Here is a 21,400-nt window from a genome sequence, read left to right on the forward strand (position 1 = left end):
ACAATGCGTAATTACAAACAGGAAAAAAGAGTTCTTGCCAAAGGCAGGTGTAAAATAACATTTTACCATCCTTATTAAGGCTCAAAAAAATATGTCAGTAATTACTCCAAAGTCCACAATTTAGCCAGGCAAAGCTCACAATCAAGCTGAAATTCAGTCACCCAGACTGCATCTACAAATATTTCCTATTAGAACATCTGCTGTCACAAAACCCTGCCATAATTGTGACACGATAAGTGGAACAGGACAGGCAATGTCCAGGGGAGCTTGCAGAGGGCACCCTCTGGGCAGAACACTGCTTGTTGTTCAGACACAGTGGATACTGGACATGCAAGCCTTCCTCGGGGTCAGGTATGAATCCCTCTGTTCAGGGATATGTTCCTTATGTACCAATTATTCTTGAATTAAGAATATAGAATATAACTTTCAGTTTGCCACAATGGAGTTTGAAATTTTTGTCTTGCTTTGGTAACTTTTTGTTTCAACAGCTTGGCATTGCCAACAGTACCACTATTAGTATTTGTGGGATCCTGCCATACACAAATGTGAAATCCCAATCCCATTAAGTCATTGCGGTTATTACCATTGATTCAGCAAGTCTTGGATTTGACTGTGATTTTATGTGTTACACAGACAAAACACATTCTCCTCAACACCTCTGTCAAGAGCAATCTATGTTTGCTGATTGTTAAATGCCTGCTTAAAGCAGTTATGACTTCATTCTAAGTGTAATTTCAATTTGCACCAGGAATTTAAACTCATTTCAGAGGGACTGGAAATTCTAAAAGTTATTAGAGGTATGTCCTATACCATTCTAGTGCAAAACAGATATATGACTAACTAAATCCAATAGTGCTTTATAGTACTAAAATGAAAAGCTAAAAGAAAATCAACAAATTTATTTGACAATCCTAGATTTTAGTTCATGTGTTACTGAACAATGGCATAATAAACGCATTCTTTAACTTGGGAATATTATGTCAGATCACACAGGGTCTGCCTCGAGCCCTCAGAATTAAATCTCCAATGTATAACATTGGAATTCATAAAACTATTAAACGTTGTCTGAGTCCATTTTGACCACATAACACACATTTTGAAAAGCATGCAAAATGATGGGGGGAAAGAACCTTTGAAACATAAATGATATGATCAGCTTAGCACTGTAAAAATAGCTTCACAAAATAAAATTAAAACTTGCAGTTCTGAAATAAAGGGTTTTATGCAAACTATCTGGAAATAACTTGAAAGTATTGCTATATTGATGAAAGCACAGAAATATAAAACTTCAACTCTTCCTATTTTAGGTTTTCCAGATAAAATATGAAGGCAGAAATGCAACAAATCAGAGATGTGAACAGCTGACACCTCAAACACACGTGCATTATAAAATATTACCACCCATCCTCTGGTCTACCCCCAAGCTGCTGTTTAAAACGTCCAGTACCATCAGTATGCCCCCTTGACACATCCCACAGTAGAAAACATTCAGTTACTGAGACTCCACATGAGACTTCTCCATCATCTGCACTCGGATCTGCACTCGGTCACACTGAGGTGACCACTGCTCCTCGCAGGATGCCCGCTGGCAGTCATCTACTACCTACATGGCTGGGGGCATCCTGTGTTTCAAATTTTGTTAGTGCTCCGCTTGTGTTGCTACTGCGAAGCAGAGAGAAATAGTTACAAAACACTCCAGCGCTAAGAAGGGCACTTGCTTTCACAGCCGCGATGCTGGGCTCACACCACCTAACCTGCCGGGAGCACTTGGTCCCATGCTCAGGGCTTCAATCTGGAAGAGATTCAAGCATCGCCTGCTCCCAAGGCACATTATGCCCGTGTAAGAATGTGCCGTAACGAAGAATGTCGTAAATTAGTCCCTTTAAGTTTGAGGGAAGTTGAGGCCGGAGCCCTTATAAATGGATTTATGGCTAAACGCCAAGCTGTACGGCACCGGCACCGCTGTTAGAACTGGGACACCAGCAGCGGCAGGAATTAGGTTACGAAGGCGACAGAAAGCGGGGCGGTAAAAGAAAGTCCCTTTTCTGCAGCTCCCGCCGGCTGAAGGGTCTCCCCACTCCCGTGCCCCGGGCCGATCCGTAGCGGCCCCGCAGCCGCAGGTCGGTTCGGTTCGGTTCGGGCCGGGGAGACCGCCCGCCCCGACGGTGGCGGACGCCGGGCGGTTTGCCGGCTCCGCTCCGGGAGGCGAGGCGGGCCGGGGCGCGCTGCGCTCTCATTATGACACCGGGTAATTATTTTATTTCTCCGGCAGACGGTGTTTCTAAGGACCGCGGAGGCGCTCAGCCAACCCGCCCGCGAACGCCGCTCCCTGCGCGGCGACAGCCGCCCGTGATCGCCCCTCGGTGACCGAGGGCAGCGCAGCAGATGCGCCGGGCAGCCACCCCCGCGCTCCGGTGCGCGCCCGCGGACTCTCCGGCCGCGCCGAGCCCTGCGCCCCCGGGCGCGGCAGCCGCGCAGAGCCGGCGCGGGGAACGTGCGGGACTCACCTGCCGCCCGCCCCGCTCGGCTGCCGCCCCGCTGCCCCTGGGGGCCGGGACGGAGGGACGGAGCAGCGCGGCCCCTCCGACGTACCCGCACCCTCCCCGGGGCGGCACGGCACGGCACGGCGGCCGGGCAGGGAAAGGGCAGCGGAGCAGGCGGCGGTGCTCCGCCAGCCCCGGCTGCCCGGCCCCTCCTCGCGGGGCAGCCCCAGCATCACGCGCTGCCAAAATTTAAATCGCCCCAGCACTGCGGCTCCGCGCGCAGCATCCCCTCCCCGCCGCTCCCTCCGGCCAGACCGGCCACACGGGAGGGTGCCAGACCGCACTCGCCCCGCTCAGGCATCGGGCATTCGGGGCGCAGCCGTCCTGCCCGGGCTGTACCGAGGCGAGACCCCCGCCACGGCGACACCGCGCCGGGGCCAGCGCGACGCCGGGACGCGCCGGTGATGGGGATGACACCACAACCGACGGCGCGGCTGGCGCGCCCTCGCCCCGCTGCCCGGGCGCCCGTCCCCGACGGTGCGGTCCCTGCGCGGACCCGCGGCACCGGCACCCGCCCGTTCCCTCCGCTGCTTGTGCGGAGGCGCCCCGCGAGCAGCCCGGCGCGCCTGCCGCCCCGACGGCGGCCCCTTGCCTCGCCTCCCTCCCTACCTCCCTCCGTACCTTTTTCAGCGCTGACATTCTAGTGCATTATTAACGCGGCGGGTGCGGGCTGCGGCGGGTCGCGATTAAGGAGACGCCGGGAGCGGGAGCAGCGGCGCGCGCCCAGCGTCCCCCGGCGCCGCTCACCCGCCGGGGCCGCCGCGCGCCGCTCGCCCGCCCGCCCGCCGCGCGCCGCTCCCCCCGCCCCTCGCGCCCCGCGCGCGCCCTCGCCCTCGCTCCCGCGCGCGCGGCAGGGGCGCCCCCGCCGGCTCTGCGCAGCCGCGCGCCCCCTGCCGGAGCCCGCGGGCATCGCGCCCGCTGAGGCGGGGCGGGACGGGGCGGGGCCAAGGCGCGGCGCGGGGCGCCCTGGCAGAGCCCCGCCAATGGCGGCGCCCGGCGCCGGGACCGACAGGCGCGGCGGCCAACGGGAAGGGGAGCGCCGCGGGACCGCGGGGGTGTCTCGGACGGGCCGTGGGGCCATGGCCGGGAGCAGGAGGAGCGGTGAGTCTGTGCTGTGAGCGGTGGTCGGTCCCGCCATGCTGCCACCGGGGCTGGTGACGGAGGGAGCCGGGGGGCGGCGGTGACGGCCCCGGGCGCGGCTGCCCTCAGCCGCGGCGTGTTCCGGCCCGGGCGCACTGCGCTGCCGCCGCGGGACCCGCTGGTTCCGCTGCTCAGTGCCCTTCCCGCGGGGCCAGGCCGTGAGAAGCCGAGCCTGCCCGGCAGCGGGGAAGGCGGGCGGACTGAAGTGGCCTCGGCGGAGCCTCCGGCCGCACAGGGGGGGCGCTGGGCGTGCCGGGACTCCCGCGCTGAGCCCTCCCGGCCTCCTGTCCAGCCGCTCCGGCTCGGAGGGGCCCGGGCGGGTTCTACTGCCGCGTATTCCTGCCCGGGGGTGGGGAGAGAGTAAATAAAATTTGCTTCTCTAATCACAGAGTGTTTTAAGATGACACCTTTTTTTCCTCAATACGTACATGCATACGTGCTTACTTGTTAGTGACCCTCTATTTCGGCTTAAAGTTACTTAGCTCACTTCTGAAATAACTGTGGTACTGTGCTTGTAAAGAATAAGATAAAACCTTCTGCTAGCCATGCACAACTTCAGTCTGTTCTGTTTATCTGAATGTTTTATAAGACACGGCACAGGAAGAACACAATAATCGAAATACAGGTGTTCCATAAGTAATATCTTGTTCTTAAGGTGTGTCGAGTAGAGCTGAGCTGTGCGAGAGCTGAATGCTTGCATCCTGTGCTTGGCTTTTGCGTTTTCACACAGTTCCAGCAGCCTGAAACTGGAATACTTCATGGGAGGATAACAATTTGAGAGTGAAACCGATCACTGGAGTTAATGTGGAAGCTGTTTGTTGACGGACTGCATGTAGCGATCGTTTGAAGGAGGTTTAAATACGCAGTAGTGTTCTCTGTGGTTTAGATGCAGATTGGTTGTGAGGAAGGGAGAAGGAGTCACTGTTCTCTATGCTTTGGGTATGTGAATTACAAAGTGATGTTTTCTGAAACAAAGTGAATCATGAAGAGTGAGTTCATGCACTTGTCAAGGAATGCATGGCTCTAGAGCTGAGAATGGGAGAACTGAATTCTAAAGCTCTCAAATTGTTTAAAACTGAAGGTCAGATAAAGAGCTGCTTGTTTTGGTAGCGTGTCAGAGAAAGCTAAAATGATCATGCTGAGTGTCTGGCTTTACTATGTAAAGTTGGAAATCATTCATGTTTTTTTCAGCCGCTCTAAGGAGCCTTGACTTTAGATTGGGAGGAAAATACAGTGAGAAATACAAGAATGTCACATGCTCCCGTAGGAAGGAAATAAAAAAAAAAACTGGAAGAGTTTAAAATCTCATCTGATCAGCCTCTGCAGCCCATAGCATATATGAAAACTGTTGACTTTCTGTTGTGAAACTATGTGTATTTTTGAGAGGACAAGTGTCCTAGAGAAGAGCTGAGAAAGAAGGTTTAGCTGCTTCCCTTTAAGGTTAATTTTGCTGGCTTTTTGTAAGAGCATGTTGAAATGCTGAAGACAAACTTTTGTCTGCATTACAATAGAACAACAAAGCTTTTTATTTTGTTGGGAACTGGGCCATAATACAGAATAAATGGGATGGTCAACAGCTTGTGGGTCATGGGTCTAATTGTCAGTGAACAGAATCTAAACAGTGAAAAGCCAGTAGAGCAGGTAAGTGAAATGCACTTCACTCTGCCAGGAAAGGGTGAGACAGGAGTAGTTGAAAAACTGCATTTTTTACTTTTAGTTTTTGTGGAGCTTTTTGTTTTTTACTTGCTTGTGTACCAGTGATTTGTGATAGGGCTAGAGGTACTACTGCTGTCATTCTGTGTGTTATCAACAAGGTATTGATCCTGTCTGGGACAGCTGAACTCCTAACTTGTTGCTGTTAAACATTGACAATTGCATCCTGAAAGCTTTAGTCATCATTCTTGGAAGTTTGTGCCACCCCAAAATAACACTTAAAGGAAGGACTGGATAGAGAGTGATGTTCCAGCTGCTGAAGGGTAGAGTTAAGGAATTGATGCAGGTGTAGTATACATTATTGATATAATTGCTAGTAAAAAGTGATGGAAAATTTGTGCTGTACAAGGGATGATCTAGGGGACAGCAGGAGGCTTCCTGTTGGAGAGATTAAACTGGAAAGCCAATGTGGACACTTGACAGGCATCAGTGGCAAATGTTTTTAAGTAGAGAATATTGCTTCAAGGAGTGCTGTTTTCATCTCTCAGGTGACTTTGGGCAGAGTTATAATGGTCCTTGAAATGAGACTGCAATTCCTTAGTTTGGGGATTTTTTTTGTTTTGCTGGGATTTTTTTTTAAATGGCTATATCACATATTAAACATCTTCATTTTGCAGAAAAGCACACCATTTCTTCCCTTTTTCTAGTTTCAGAGAAGCACTGATTTTTAGAGATCTTGGGGTTATTCAAATCCTTTTCTTATTTTCGGTTTTCAAACTCAACATAATTTTTGGCAAATACTTTGATGTTTTACTGGGAAAAACGATAAATGCCCTTTTTTATAGTGGGTATGTTTTCTTTCATCATATATTTTCCATATATATCATATAAGGGCAATATTAATGGCAAATGGAGTTTGATGCCTGACATTATTTTTTTCCTTCTTTGAGAAGTATCTTGCTCCCCCCCAAATGTGACCAAAGATTTATTACAGCATATCAAGATGTAAATTCTATTTGGATTGTAGTTGGCTAAATTACAAATAACTGGGTTTTTTGTGATTAAATGTAGAAGCTACACTAGACTAAGTGTACTTGACTCTGCCATTGAAACCTTTTATGAAAGGGAGGAAGAAAAGTTTTTGTTGCTGACCTTGGTGTTGTGCCTGGATGAGAAATGCAGTCAAGGAGAAAGGCCAAAAAGGTGAAAGAAGCAGAAATGATACACCCAATGGCCTTCTATTTAGAAAGTCTGCAAGGGGAGCACGTGCTCACAGGGAGCAGAGCCTGACATGATGTGGCCTTTAGGGTTCTGTGTTTTGTGTGGCTGGCTGTTTGGGTTTTTTTGGGGGATGGATTGTGTTGGTGTAGGGTTGGATTGTTCTTAGGAAGTTCAAGCAATTCTTACGTACTTTGCATTGAGATGGGATGGTCCACAAGGGTAGGTGGGACTGTTTAAACATGCTAGGGAGTAATAATGTTCAGGAGCAGGTGTATGAACCTGTGTTAGTTAGTAAAGGTGGTGGAGGTGGTGGTGTGTGCCATTATGGTGTGTCTGTTTTAGTTACTTTGCCTCTTTAAACATTCAGTGTGTGATGCCTTTCACTCAGCACTGGCTTTGCCCTTGTTGTACCAGATTTCTGGAATCACCTGGGAGCAAAGCTGCTCACATACTCACCTGCCACTGGGATGAGAGAAAGAATCAGAAGACTGAGCAAACTCACTTGGTTGAGACAAAGACAGTTTAACAGGTGTTGCAGTGTGTTGCAATTTCCTGTTTTCAACTTCCCAGTCCCTTCCCAGGTGTGGCAATACCTCTCTTCCCCTTCCCCCTCGCCCCCTGCTGGGCTGTCAGTCAGTTTTAACATTCCAGCAAGGCCTCGTGTGGTTGGTCACGTTCAAAGGATGCAATCCAGGCCTGGGATCATTGGCCTGCCTGGGTGTCCCTCGTCCCTTGAGACCCTGCTGCTCCCACCTGGTTGGTGCTCACCTGTCCCTTCCCCTCCCCCTGTCCCTGGGCTTAAAGTGACCAAGGACCATGTGCTTGGCATTCTGTTGGAGCTGTTACCTGAGGTTCAGACCTCTGTGACCATGCAGTAAACTCTGGATATAACCCTCCGGCAGAATCCGCCCTCTTTTCCTTTCTACCATCACCTGAAACCTTCCCACCTGAGGTAAACTGAGTTTCTACAAGCCTGGACTTGTTTCAGCTCCCAGCTGCAACATCCAGCAAGCTAAAGGTGTCTCTGGGGTGAAACACCACAGCTGCCGCCTTTGGCCTGGCAGCAGAGGTCAGACGGGCCCAGGCACAATCTACCTGGTAATATTGGGATTCATATTCCAATAAATAGGCAAACCAAAATCCACACAAGCAAAACAAAAGAAGGAACTCATTCACCACTTCCCATGGGCTAGCAGGTGTTTAGCCTTCCCCAGAAAAGCAGCACTCCTTTACCTGTAATGGTGATTTGGGAGGACAGACATCATCACTCTGAGCATTCCCCCTTCCTTCTTTCCCCCAGCTTTATATCTGAGCATGTCAGCATAGGGTTTGGCATATCCCTCGATTCAGCTGCTCCAGGTGTGTTTCCTCTCAGTTACTGGTGTACTTCCAGCCTTCTTCACTGGTGGGGCAGGTAACAGAAAGGGCCTTAAGACTGCTCAGCAATAACGAAATCATCCTTGTATTGTCAGCCCTGTTTTCAGCACAAATCCAAAACACAGCCCCCTACCAGCTACTGTGGAGAAAATTACCTGCATCCCAGCCAAAGCCAGCACAGATTGTTATGGCAATATGTAGTTTCTTATGCTTTCAGTTGTTTTTAGTTCAAAAGGTTGAAAACTGTTCTGAAGAAGTTTGGATTTTTGTGGGTTGGCTAATGACTTAAAGTAAAACTCCATATATGTCTAGAAAGAAAAGAAAAATTCAGCTGCATTGGAACTTCCAGAACTTTTTTGTGATGGGATGTTTGGTGCAATATTGATTTCTGTTACATGTATATTAGATATGCTTGCAGAAGTTGCTTGATTTTTTTTATAATCAAATGTTGAAATCACTGCAAAGGGCGATATATTTACTCTTTGAAGAAAGTCGTGTAGAAATTCAATTGATTTATGTTTGTTTTATATAATATGACCTTATGAAGATTTCTTTTGAATAGTACTTAATGCACAAATTTGTTGGACTTTTCTTTGTGCTCAGTGATACTACACCTGCCAGTTTCATGGTTTGATTTTTAAATACTGGTATATTGACCTTCATTTTAACTTGCTTCTTCTTATGTGAAACTGCCTGTTTAAAATTTGCAAATTTTTTTCTCTTCAGTAATCTGAGGTCAGAATGAGTTGTGGGTTTTTTGTGTTTTCCTTTTTGATTTTTACTGTTTTCAGCTATTTTGATGTCTTTTTTCCATATTACTACTATCATTTACCGTAACATTTAACTTAAGCCAATGTGTGGCACAGTTCAATCTTCACTTTTAGACATACGCTCTTTTCATCCAGATTTAGGGTGAAGTAAGATTTAAACTTTCTGAAACTTTACACCTGTGCTGGCCTCAGATTGGTCTCTGAGCAGTGATAAGTGCAGAGCCTTCCCCCTTCCCTCTCCCAAATCTGTCCAGAAAAGAGAGGAAAAAAGTATCATGGAGTCTCACAGGAGTCCAGTTCCTGTCCCTGCACAGCACCATCTCCAGGAATCACACATGTGTCACAGGGCACTGTCCAAATGCTTCTTGAACTCTGTTTTGGTGCTGTGACTGCTTCCCTGGGGAGCTCTTCCAGTGCCCAAACACCCTCTGGGTGAAGAACCTTTTCCTGATATCCAACCTAAACCTCCCCTGAGGTTTAGGGCCATTCCCTTGGGTCCTGTCACTGGTGACCACAGGGAAGAGATGAGGGTCTGTCCCTCCTCTTCCCCTCACAAGGAGCTGTAACTGCAGTCAGGTTTCCCTCAATCTCCTCCAGGCTGAACAGACCAAGTGCCCTCAGCCCCTCCTCACACAGCTCCCCCTCAAGGCCCTTCCCCATCTTTGTGGGTCTCTTTTGGGTGCTCTCTGATTGCTGTGGATATTTCTTACATTGTAGCACTCAAAACAGCATGCAGGACTTGAGATGGGGCTGCAGCAGCACAGGGTGGGACACTCTCTTCCCTTGCCCAGTGTTGCCTTCAGATACAAGGCAAAGGCGACCTGGTTTCAAGGAGCAGCACAGCGACCCAAACTCTCCGGGGTCGCTCGGGCCAAAGAGCACGCAGACACCAATGTGATGGACGGTCAAAAGGCCTTTATTATCTCTTCTCGTGGGGTTTTATAATCTAGGGTTTCTCTACGTCATAGGGGGTCTGTCTTTTACCATCTATGGTTAGTAAGGGGTGGATATTTACTGGGTAGGAATGGAAAATTACTGGCATCTGGTTTAGGGGGCTGCATTCCTATGTTAATTTTCTTATCTAAGGGAACAGGGGCCCTGTCTTCCCGTAACATCACGAGATCTTCCGAACACCTGACCCTATCTACCACAGCCCAGCTATGCCTGATGCTCTCTAGAACACAGTGGGCCCTCCTGGCTGCCAGGGCACTGCTGACAGTCTTGTGCAGCTGTACTTTACAGTTGGCTCAACTCAGTTGCCAGAATTATGATTATTAATAGTAATAATAGTCACCAAAATTGAGCTTTGGTAAGGGGGTATGAGATATCTTTAGATGTTTTCAGTGAGGTGTGTTTGATTGTGCCGAGTAAGAAAAAGATAATGGTGCAGTATGAGAAACATATTTTTAAGTTTTCTAGAAGATGGGTAGTATGCACAAATTGAAACCATGGTGAAGATGCTCTGTTTTCCCAGGACTGCAGTAGCAATACACATTTTGCAGGGTCTCACTACAAGGCAGATGAGGTTCTTAGGAACATCAGAACTGTTCCTAAAATCCTGGTGTTCTCATTGTGAACTTATCGTCTTGGCCATGTCAAGTTTTATTAGATGTCTAGGATCTTGTGGCTGCAATTAAGGTAGCTTCTTATCATCTTTGTCATGTCAGGTTTATTTGATGTCTAGGAGCTTGTGGCTGCAATTAAGGTGGCCTACTGACAGATCTCTAAAACCTTTGTTGAGACAGGATAGCACCATCTATTAGTCAGATTCCTGTTGAACTACACACTCATGTAGAATTTGCTGACAGATCTAACAGCAGTCTTACTGATTTGAAACTGCAATGTGACAGGGCCTGTGCTTGGTCTAGCTGAACAAGTTTCTTTTAAGCTAAGAAGAGAAAATAAATGTTGGCTTTTTCTGGCAATAAGTTACTGGTTTGTATCTGCAATTGCTATGAACTGCATTGGTCTGGAGGCTCACAGGTCAATCTCTCTTTGTAATAACTGCTTAATTTAGGTGAATACCTAGATATGGGGTGTGTAACCACTATATTCTTTTCCTCTCCTACCTTTCAATCTTCCTGATATATGCCATATACTTAACTTCTGAACAGCTGCAGCTTATTTATCTCACAGGCAGGAGAATTCTATATTACTGAGTTTTAGATAACAAAGTGGGTTTCCATGTGCTATAAAAAGTAATGCTAAATAAAAAGATAAATGGAGACATATTTTATCAACTACTACTTTAGAGCACAAAAATGGATTTTTTTTTCCCACTGTGGCTCTCGAACCTGTAATAAAGAGTATGACAGGTGTAAAATTAGGGCAATTAGCATCTGATTTTTTGAGCTAATGGGATGTTGAAGACTAATAGATGCTGTTTCAGTGAGAATAACGTCAGTGGTCTTGAGACAAACCTTGATATTGTGAAGTTACTATTACACACTGGATATAAAATGATAGTATCTGTTTCTTATGCAGCTCCCTGTGACCTTTTGGTTAACAACCATACTGAGATGCAGCTGATACCTAGTAGTTCAAGCAGAGAATTCTTGGACCTTGGATACAACTAAATCCTTTCATTATTTCATTCCCAAATAGTACATGTGGGTTCTTTTCACCATTAAATATGTAATAATAGCTTTAGGTGTTGAAACCATGTGTTATGGTTGTAATTTGTTATGTGGCTTTGATGTTATGTGTAATGTCAATGAGACCAATTGTATGCTTGTAAAGAGGGCCATTCCTACCTTGTGTAGACATCCTGTGAAGAACTCTACAAATTTTTCCCTTTAATATGTCACTGAAGTTTTGTGAGTCTTGTAAAACTAAAAGATTGTCTAAGGAGCTAGTCAAGTTTAAAATAATCAGCTTGTGATATCAGCATTTCACCACGGTGTTTCTACTCAGTCTCCATTCTGGACTTCAAAAGACAAAGCCAGGAAAACCTCACAACAACGAAGCACCATCATAGCTTGGGGAGAAATGGGATGAACAACCTTTGTTCAAAAAAAGAGCCCTCTTGACAAAGGCAGGTAAAGGTTATGTGTGTGAGGCTGAGAGATGCTTTCCAGGCCAAAAGAGACTTCAGAATCGAGGTTTCTAACCTGCAGGGAAATCCCCAGTGGGAAACATGTTCCTATATAATGCAGGATTCCTTAACCTAGTAAGGAGGGGAAGAAAAAGTGCTGAAAACAGTCAAGTTTTTCAAATCTAAATAGCAAATGTGGTCTGTGTGTATGTGTCTTATGCCAAGGCACTAGAAAAAACCCTGATATGAATTATGGAGTTCCTCTAGAGTCTTTTGAAGTATATTAAAAGTATTGAGGTGCAAGTTTTTGGGTCTCAGTGTAATTAGGTGTGTAAAAGTACTTGTCCCAGTCATTCAGCCAAGATGAAGTAGTACATTTTCTGGTGTTAAGATGCAAGTGAATTCTGTCCTGAAATATGAAGCTGAAAAATTACTTGGTGTCTTCCTCAAGAAAGCATGCCATAAAATGGCAGTGCTGTTTGGAAGGAAGGACTGTAAATTTGTAGATAGATGCATTTTATCTGAAGTGTGGAGACTGAAGATGTAGTCAATGATCTGCAGAATGGCCTCCTCTTTGACTAAACACAAGATCTTGTAAACTGTTAGCTTCTATGTTTGTCTAGAAATGCCTCTTGAAAGGACAGTCAGCTTCAGCCTGGATTTTCTGCTGCAGATCTTGCAGTCCTTGCTTTTTTATCCTTTTTTTATCCTTTAGCTGCTGTTGTAAGAGCCTGTTACCATAGCTTCGCCTGCAGGATGAGGACTGCTTGCAGACTGGGAACACAAAGCAAAATACTGTACCCATTCCTGTGTACATAGAACTGTACTTAGATCACAGCTAGGATTCCACATATTTCACTATTTTTCTCCCCAGTTGGAAAGATAATTCTGTTATTCCCATGATACAGCTACAGTGCTTTGCTTTGGCTTGCATGCACTATCCATGGTGAAATGGAAATACGTCACTCTTGGCAAAACTGACCTTGCTAATAACAAGAAAATCACATTTTCTGTTTCTTTCTCCTGAGTTGAACAAGAGCATCCCATCTTAGATGGTAGATACACCTTTCAGATGATCTGAGCTGTCAAGTACGCAGAATGTAATTGCATGTCTCTGCATTGTTCTTTTTCCCATATCCCTGCATGGCTCTAATGCTTTTGGCAAAAATGAGGGGGAGTGCCAGTGCCCTCTTCAGCTGCCGTGGAATGTTTTGTAGTGGTTAATTACTCTCTTTCTTCCTTAGCTATTCATTTCGATCAGGACTAGAATATGGTGTGCACACATACAAGCTCTCTTGACTTATTTCAAGCCTTTGGTCTCTGCCATTTCTAGCAATGGTTTGGGGTGTTTGAGCTTTCAGCTGATTCCTTTTTGTTTTGTGTGGGCTGTTTTGGCTGTGGGGCTTGATGATTGGAGGTTTTGTTTTTTCCAAGGTCAGTGTGTGTGTGTATGTGTGTGTCTTTTGCTTGTATTGGGAAGTTAAGGTCAAGGTTAATAAATTTAGTTATCCTTGGAGGTTCTGTGTATTGCTTTCTGTTTAACAGGGGACTGTACTCAATGCACCATCATCTCTACTAAGTGCATCTTGGGCACTCAGAGCTCATTGGCAGAACTGGTGTCTTGTGGACATTGAGGTCTCTGGAGCAGTGTTAAATCTGCAGGCAAAACAGGATACCTTGCATGCCATCAGGCATCATAATCTCAGACTACATTTTGCCCTGGTGGCTGAAATACAAATTGAATGCCTCTGTGAGGCTTGCAGAGCCATGACCCAAGAATCACTGTGTTAGGCGAAATAAGCACAGAGAAAAGACCTTTGTTCATCAGTTTGGCCAGCTGAGCAACACTTTCAGAAAGGATCTAGAAGACTCAAACTATGAAACCATCCTGTATGGTTAAAGGAAAAGTAAACTTTATGGGGCATCATTTAAAGGAATGATTGATTCCTGGCCTGAAGGTATAATCAGTCTTCCACCTGCTAGCTGGTAGGAATAGCAGTCTAGCTAACATTTTCTGTCTGTAGCAGTCTTCTAAAATGCTTTGTCCTGATAAACACAGTCGTCTCTTTTTCAAGAGTCACTCTTATCCAGGTAGTTTCCTTGAAGATCTCTGGTCAAGAGTGTCCAGGTATCATTAGGGAAGAGGAGATGATCCATGCAATGGGATTGTTATATCCTACTAGGCAAGGCCCTCCACAGTTTGCTCTAGTTGATCCTGTTCTGAGCTTTTGGATTAGACTGGGTGATGTCTGGAGGTCCCTTCCAGCCTTAACAGTTCTGTCATTTTTATGATCATGTTATAAAGTAACTGTCCTGTTGTGCCCTCCATAGGAGATGTGGTACTTGCATGATAAAAGAGACTTCAAGGATTTAAATCCATTTGAATATTGGAGAGCAATTCTTCACTAACCGAGATGAACTGAACATTTTAATGAAGCCTTGTCCATATGTTCTGCATGAGGATTATCATTCTGTCTGCTCTTTCCATCCTTTTCCATTCTGCTGTACTATCTTTCCTTCTGCTGTAGCAGAAATAGCATATTAGCACATCTTGCACATGGGATGGTTTTAGAGAAGTTCCTGATTCTTCCATTTTTGGAAAGCTTCTGTTTGTAGGAGAGACAAAGAGACCAAGTAGGGCAACTTGCAAGCTTCACAGAGTTCAGTGCTCCCAATGCCATTTTATTTTGTTCTTGCTGCCCAACTTCCACTTAAGTAGGCAGGAGGCAACCAAATGAGAAATGTGGTGGGGGTACTTGCAGTATGGATGACAAGTAGCCAAAGTATGTGGCAAGCATTCTCCACAGAAATGTTTTGAGGAAGCTCTGCTGCACAGGAACATTTCTGATGTTCTGAACTTAATGTGTTTAGTTCTTCAGTGTGCTTTTGTTACAGTCCAGTCCTAACTGAGTTTTGAGTCATGGTAAGTCCTGTTGCCAGCCCCAGAATATTCATAAATCTGCAGTGCTCTTTCAGTGTGTTTGTGGATAGTCTGGTTATGTAGGTAATATTAATTCAGTCAAGGTGTCAATTTAATACCTACCTGTCAAAAATGCATTTATTTGAAGGACGCTCCTTATTCTTCTCGCGAAATTAGTAATAGAAGGGTCATGGATGTTGACAATTTGTATCAGTAGCTGGCATGTGTTCTGCATTGTATTTCTTGGAGTTACCCTTTGCTTTCTTTATGTGATGTCAAACTGTAGACACCTGGTGCTTTTTCCATTTTCTGATGTATTTGTAATTCACTCTTTCCAGACGTGAGTTGTCAAGAATTAGCCATAGAACTTGTTTGGTACCTACTGCAGCTTGTTCTCATGTCTGAAAATACTGCCTCCTTTTTGTCACTGAGGAGTTCCTGGAAAGTCAAGTGTTAGTGTTTCTTCAGCTCATTGCACAGTAGGAATGTTTTAATAGTGTTGCATGTTTTCAGCTGGAAAATTATTTTTTTCTTTTAAAATTAAATGAAAAGCCTAATCAGAATCAAAAGACTACATGAACCTGTACTGTCCCTCCATCAGTTATGTTGACAGGAAAACATTGTTAAGAAATGACCATATGGTTATTAAATTGACTATGCCATGGCTATGGTGAGAGCAAGCTTACTCCATTTTGAAACTAATAGGTAAGATACATTTCTGGTAGTAGATATTTTTTGCTTGAATTTCCTTTATTGCTAATATTCTGTTAAGGGGTAGTTATTTTTAAGGGTCTGAGCAGTTCTTACCAAATGGACTGATCTCTGATGCTGAACAGTACCAGAGACACCAGGTTAAGAAGAGGTTTTCAATAGGCAAGAACTGCTCCATAGCATCAGGCAAGACCATTCTCCCATGATTGAGCCAATGCTTGTGGATATCACACAATGCCTTTTTTTTCAAGTAATTGCAGTGATAAAACTCTCTGGAAAGAGCTTCCTTTGTCATCTGAAAAATGTTTTGGTAGCTCAGTTCTGAGACTGTTAATTGCAAAGCAGAGTGCTGCTTTGGAGCATGTAAAGCTGCTGAGGATAGCAGAATGGGTATTCCTCAGAGCCTAATTTCTTAGTTCACTTATACTGAGAACCACTGTGTTCAGGTTTTGGGCTGCAGGCAGATTTTTATTTTTTATTCAGACTAGAATGTACTTAGGATTACAAACAGTTCAAAATAAGTCAGTTTTTTCAGCACTTTCTGGGGATTCTAGGCATACTAACCAAATCTGCAGACAATAAAAACTGGGAGGAGCTGTTGACTCCCTCTAGGGCAGGGGGGCCCAGCACAGAGACCTCAACAGATCCGAGGGCCAGGCAATCACCAACCATAGGAAATTCAACAAGTGCTGCGTTCGGCACCTGGCATGGGGCAGCCCTGGCTGTACAGACAGAGTGGGGAGTGAGATTCTATAAAGCAGTGCCAGGGAAAGGCACCTGAGGGTCCTGGTCAGTGACAAGCTGAACATGGGCCAGCAGTGCCCTGGCAGCCAGGAGGGTCAGCCCTGTCCTGGGGGCATCAGGGAGAGCATGGCCAGCAGGGCAGGGGAGGGGATTGGCCTGCTCCGAGCTGGGGCAGCCTCACCTCGAGTGCTGGGGCAGTTTTGGACACCACAATGTAAGAAAGATATTAAGCTATAGACAGCATTCAAAAGTGACCTACAAAGATGGTGAAGGACCTTGAGGGGAAGCCATACAAGGAGCAGCTGAGGGTTTTCGGTCTGTTCAGCCTGCAGGACACTGAGGGGGAGCTTCATTGCAGTTACAACTCCTTGTGAGGGGAAGAGAAGGGGCAGACCCTGATCTCTGTGGTGACAATGACAGGACCCAAGGGAATGGCCTGAAGTTGTGTCAGGGGAGGTTTAGGTTGGATATCAGGAAAAGGTTCTTCAGCCAGAGAGTGTTTGGACATTGGAGCAGGCTTCCCAGGGAAGTGGTCACAGCACCACTGTTCTAACTGTTCTGACAGAGCTCAAGAATAGTTTAGACAAAGCTCTTGGGCACATGATGTGCCTCTTGAGGATGGTGCTCTTCAGGGACAGGACTTGGACTCAGTGATCCTTGTGGGTCCCTTTCCACTCACCTGATTCTGTGATTATTCATTGACCTGAGTAGGTGAACTGCTGGGATTCATTGCTTCCTGCTGTCTTCAGAAGGCTTGAAATACATCAGGTTTCAGTAAGGACCTTGTAATGTCTGTGTGTCCACACTTGTCGCTTCTATTTTGTTATGGTTATTGGAAATTGCTAGTTATCTTAAGAGATGTCCTGTGTCAGTGCTGAGATGCTCTGACACAAATGTGAAAACTTTGCAGGCAGTGAAGAGCTCCCTCACTCCACACCTTACTGCTTCTTCCAGTGTCTGCTGAAAACTCCAGCCAAGTGGATGTTGCTTTGGTGAATCTGTCACTGTTCCTGATCTAGATACTTCTTTCTGAGCTAAAGAGATTTTCATGAAAGAATAACCTCCTCAGCATTTGTACCCTCCAAGCAGGCATTCTATCAGCCTCCTTTCTCAAGTAAAGGTATTAAAGATGGGGAGAGCTCCCCATGGGAGTTAGAAGGAATGAATGCATCTCAGCACGTCTCATCTTGCTTTCTGAAGCAATGCTATTGTGTGCATGAATATAGGCCCTCAATTTTAAAAATGGAAAGGAAAAGATGATGTAATTTGGGGGGAAAGATGACTAGGGAAATCACATTTCAAGGTGGAGAGCACAAAATACAGTATAGTTATGAGGAGGCTGCTCTTCTCAGCAGATTTGGAGATGTATTTGTATATTTAGATTTATCAGCATGTCAGTGATCATTTGCTTTGGAAGAACAGTTCCCTCAGTACAAGTGCTTGAATGTTAATGTGTGTACTGGTTGTGGATGTGCTAGAGTTAATTTTCTTCATAACAGCTCCTGTGGTGATGTGTTTTCTGTATTTGTGGTGAAAATAGTGTTGATGACTCAGGGATCTTTTTGTTGTTGTTAAGCAGTGCTTACATGGAGGCAAGGTCTTTTCTGCTCCTCACCCCAGCCCACCAGCGAGGAGGCTGGGAGTGCACAAGGAATTGGGAGGGGACACAGCTGGGACAACTCACCCCAGCTGACCCAAGGGGTGTCCCCCACCATATGGTGCCATACTCAGCATGCAGAGCTGGGAGGAAGTGGGGCACATTTGTCTTCCCAAGTCAGCATTGTATGTGATGGAGCCCTGCTTTCCTGGGGATCCCTGAACACTGCCTGCCCATGGGAAATGATGAATTAATTCCATGTTGTGCTTGTGTGCATGACTTTTGCTTTACCTGTTAAACTGTCTTTATGTCAACCCATGAATGGTCTCAATCCTATCTTTCTGCTTCTTTCCCCCATTCCATGTGGGAGAAAGTGAACAAGCAGCTGGGCTGCCTATTGGCATTTAACCATGACATTTGGTAATGGCTGTACTGTAGTTTATTAAAATGCTGTAGTGTTAGCAGCAGCACTTGGGGAAAGGATTCAGGATAAACCTCTTGGATAACTTGTTTAAGAGTCAGAGATCTGCAAAAGGCAGTAAACTTTGTCTCATTACGCTGGTTATTTCCATCTACTTTCTTTAGCAGAGGAGGCTCATTGTGGATTTTTGTATTTCTGGCTGTAGACTAACCCGGCAAGGGAACCTTAGGAAAATGCACAGTCACTTGTTCATGTCTGTCTGTCTGGAAACTGTAATCATAGCCCATAGCAAAGCATGCAGTTCAGCATTTACATGAGAAAGCATAGTTGCCAAGATACACTGGAGGTCCAGTTTGTCTATCAAGGACTGGTGGTTCAAGGATGAAGGTTTTTTTTCAGTTGGGAAGTAATTTATTGAAAAGCTACGGGACTATAAAATATTTTTCTGCTAAGCATCAGTGGGATGCGTTCTTCTTATGACAATTTAAGAAGAGTTCTTTTCTCTTGGCAGAATTATTTTATTATGAATTTGCAGCAGGTTGCTTGTGTAGTGTCCACAGAATGTATATTAAATCTGAGGTTGTGATTTAGATAACATTTTTCTCCAGATGTCTTTTTTCCCACCCCACATACTGCCATGTCCCCTTGACCACATAAAATTCATGAAACCAGAGATGTTGCTTTGCAACAGATAAAAACTTTTAGTAATACTTTATACTTTAGTGTGTCTTTTTAAGTTGTTGAAGTGTACATGTATACATACAAAGGTAATGGTTTTGTTAATGAGCAGATTATTTGCATATATTTCTTTAATCGAATGATACTTGCGTTTGACTAACTTGTAGCAGATTGTCAGTGTCGTCAGAAATGGGCCCATAAGAAGAAGAGGCGTGTAAGAATACTGATTATTCTGTAGAAATAACTGGTTACCATGTGTTTCTGCTGCTGTCTACTCCTGGTTTTTCTATGTGATTAAATCCTTGTAGCTTACTGATTTTAATGAGTAATTCAATTGCGCTGCCTCTGTGCCAGCAGAGACCTGCATTTTGAGCAGCCTTATGACACTTGCATGGAAAGATTCTTGTTTTAAAAATTAATGTGTGTTTAGTCTGTGAATGTATTGTAATTTACTGCCAAAATGTAGTCAAATGGAAGACTTTAAATGTAACCTTGCTAATGAACTTGGGTGTTTTAAAACTGTTTTTCTAATTCAAGTTTTGAACTTAAATATATTTATTTTTAGTTTCACCTGTGAGAGGTAGAGACTACTCAAAACAGACTTCCGTGGAACATGAGGAGAACTGTCTTATATCAATTAGTTGCTGGGGTTTCTGAAGTCTTAAAATATTTTTTAAACACTGCATTTCTTCATATAAAAAAAAAGTTTTCTTATCCTGCAGTGTTCTTGGCGAAACTACTGAAACGACTCTATGGTGAAACTTCATCATCTTCTCTTGTTCAGACTTCAAGTAGAGAAAAGGAGGTGGTTCTTGAAAATCCTCACTCAAAATCTAAAGAAAAGAATTTGGATAATGTCCAGATTTCATCAGCAGATGCTAGCACATCAGCTAATACACCCTGCGAATCATTTCAAGGTGAGACTGTGTTGTCATTTTTCTGATAATATGCTTTTAAATATAGCTGCTTTATTTCAGAACTGTATAGTATGTTGTTTTTTTCATCTGCTGATACCAACAGATGGATTTGAGTACTAGGGCCAGTGGTACTTAATACCTGGAACACTTGAGGTCCTATGAAAGTCAAGAAATATTCTTGGTGTATGTGCTTGGATGCAGCATTTAGCAAAAGCAACTATGAAAGTTCAGTGTAAGCTGTAACTGTCTTTGATATAATGTCTCTTAAATAGTGATAAAATGACTTCTGCTGGTATAGCTCTGCTCAGCTGTTAGAGATGCAGATGGAGATGGGTGGGAATAAATGACCCTGCCCTCATGCTGCAACAGAAACCCCATGGGGAATGCAGATCCATTGGAAGGCAAATATTAATTCAGAGACCATATTAGTCCCTTGGAAAAGAGCATTATGTTGTGTGTGTTTATACAATGAACATGGCACATGAATATTTGAACAGATAAGTAAAAGTCCTTGTTTTTTTCAAATAAGTTGTAGAATATGAATGGCATGCCAAAAGATGGAGCTGGAAAATGAGGTAGCTGTGGTATTACTTGTGGGTAAAAGGCTCTGCACAAGTATAGAATGAAAGTGAACTGCTTTGCATTCACCTAAAACCTGATTTTGCCATAACTATAAGGCTGTTAAACTGTCGTGAAATAGAAGGGTATGTTTCACAAGAGCATAAAATCTTCCTCTGGAGGAGAGGGTCAGCTGTCCTTACTTGCTCACAGGCAAGAACTGGTTGTAGATGTGGTCTGGGGCAGGAGAGTAATGTCCAGAAAGAAGTGAGCAGAATGATGAGTAGGGTTAGAACTGTGTGCTACATAATAACAGATGTTTGTCTTGTTCAGGGATCTGCTTGGTAGGATTGAGGAGAGGATTAGTCTGAATTGCAAAGCAGCTCTGAAGAGCTGTTTCAAGAATAACTTCTCAAAGCACAAGAATGGTTTCTTTTGACATGCAGAAAATGAAGCAAATGTGGCAGGAGGCCTGACAGAGCTCAGATTGTCTGGGAGAGCAGCAGAGGGAAGGTGAAGGAAGGCTAGCTGGGACAAGGTAGGCACAGGAGCTGTGTCATCACTGTGGAAGCAGTGCCACGGTGCCTGGCAGAGGAGCAGAAGGTCTGTTCACAGTAACCAGGTTCCACCAACAGTCCATTGACACCAAGCAAGTTAATAGTGACAAGGCAGGTCTGAGGTCAAGCCAGTATGTCAACTCTGTGTGTCAGTGTGTGCATCACTTGGTCTGAAATGTCCTTCTGGTCACTTTGGGTCACCTGTCCCAGCTGTATCTCCTTCCACTCAGCCCCAAGTTCCTCACCAGAGTGGCAGTACAAACAGGAGGAAAGGCTTTGGCTCTGTGCAAGCCCTGCTCAGCAATAACAAAATCATCTCTGTCTTATCAACCCTTTGTTCAGCACAAATCCAGAACACAGCCCTGTACCAGCCACTGGGAAGAAAATTAACTCTACCCCAGCCAAAACCAGCACACCATTACTGTAATAAAAGGTTGCATCTTGTGTAGTGCTATATGTTTTATACTCAATTTGGTTTTCAAGATTAGTACTTCTGGTACTTCTTTTGTGTAGTCAATAATGAAAAGCATATTTTCAAAAGGTTGATAAAGCATTATAC

General features: G+C 45.0%; 2 protein-coding genes across 4 annotated transcripts in view; one reads left to right on the forward strand and one right to left on the reverse strand.

The window, feature by feature from the left end:
- DLGAP2 (DLG associated protein 2) overlaps positions 1-3,295 on the reverse strand; it is a 453,971-nt gene extending 450,676 nt beyond the window's left edge. For all 3 annotated transcript variants that reach the window (XM_064707634.1, XM_064707623.1, XM_064707621.1), the window contains exon 1: positions 3,165-3,295. In XM_064707634.1, coding sequence (XP_064563704.1) covers positions 3,165-3,182 — 18 coding nt within the window. In that variant the 5' untranslated portion in view covers positions 3,183-3,295. The remainder of the gene's footprint in view (positions 1-3,164) is intronic.
- A 225-nt stretch (positions 3,296-3,520) lies between these two features.
- Positions 3,521-21,400, forward strand: part of ERICH1 (glutamate rich 1) — a 74,152-nt gene continuing 56,272 nt past the window's right edge. Inside the window, exons 1-2 of the mRNA XM_064710126.1 lie at positions 3,521-3,644; positions 19,532-19,726. Of these exons, the coding sequence (XP_064566196.1) occupies positions 3,527-3,644; positions 19,532-19,726 (313 nt within the window). The 5' untranslated portion in view covers positions 3,521-3,526. The remainder of the gene's footprint in view (positions 3,645-19,531; positions 19,727-21,400) is intronic.

The sequence above is a fragment of the Zonotrichia leucophrys genome, chromosome 3 (assembly GCF_028769735.1).
Source record: "Zonotrichia leucophrys gambelii isolate GWCS_2022_RI chromosome 3, RI_Zleu_2.0, whole genome shotgun sequence".
Lineage (NCBI taxonomy): Eukaryota > Metazoa > Chordata > Aves > Passeriformes > Passerellidae > Zonotrichia > Zonotrichia leucophrys.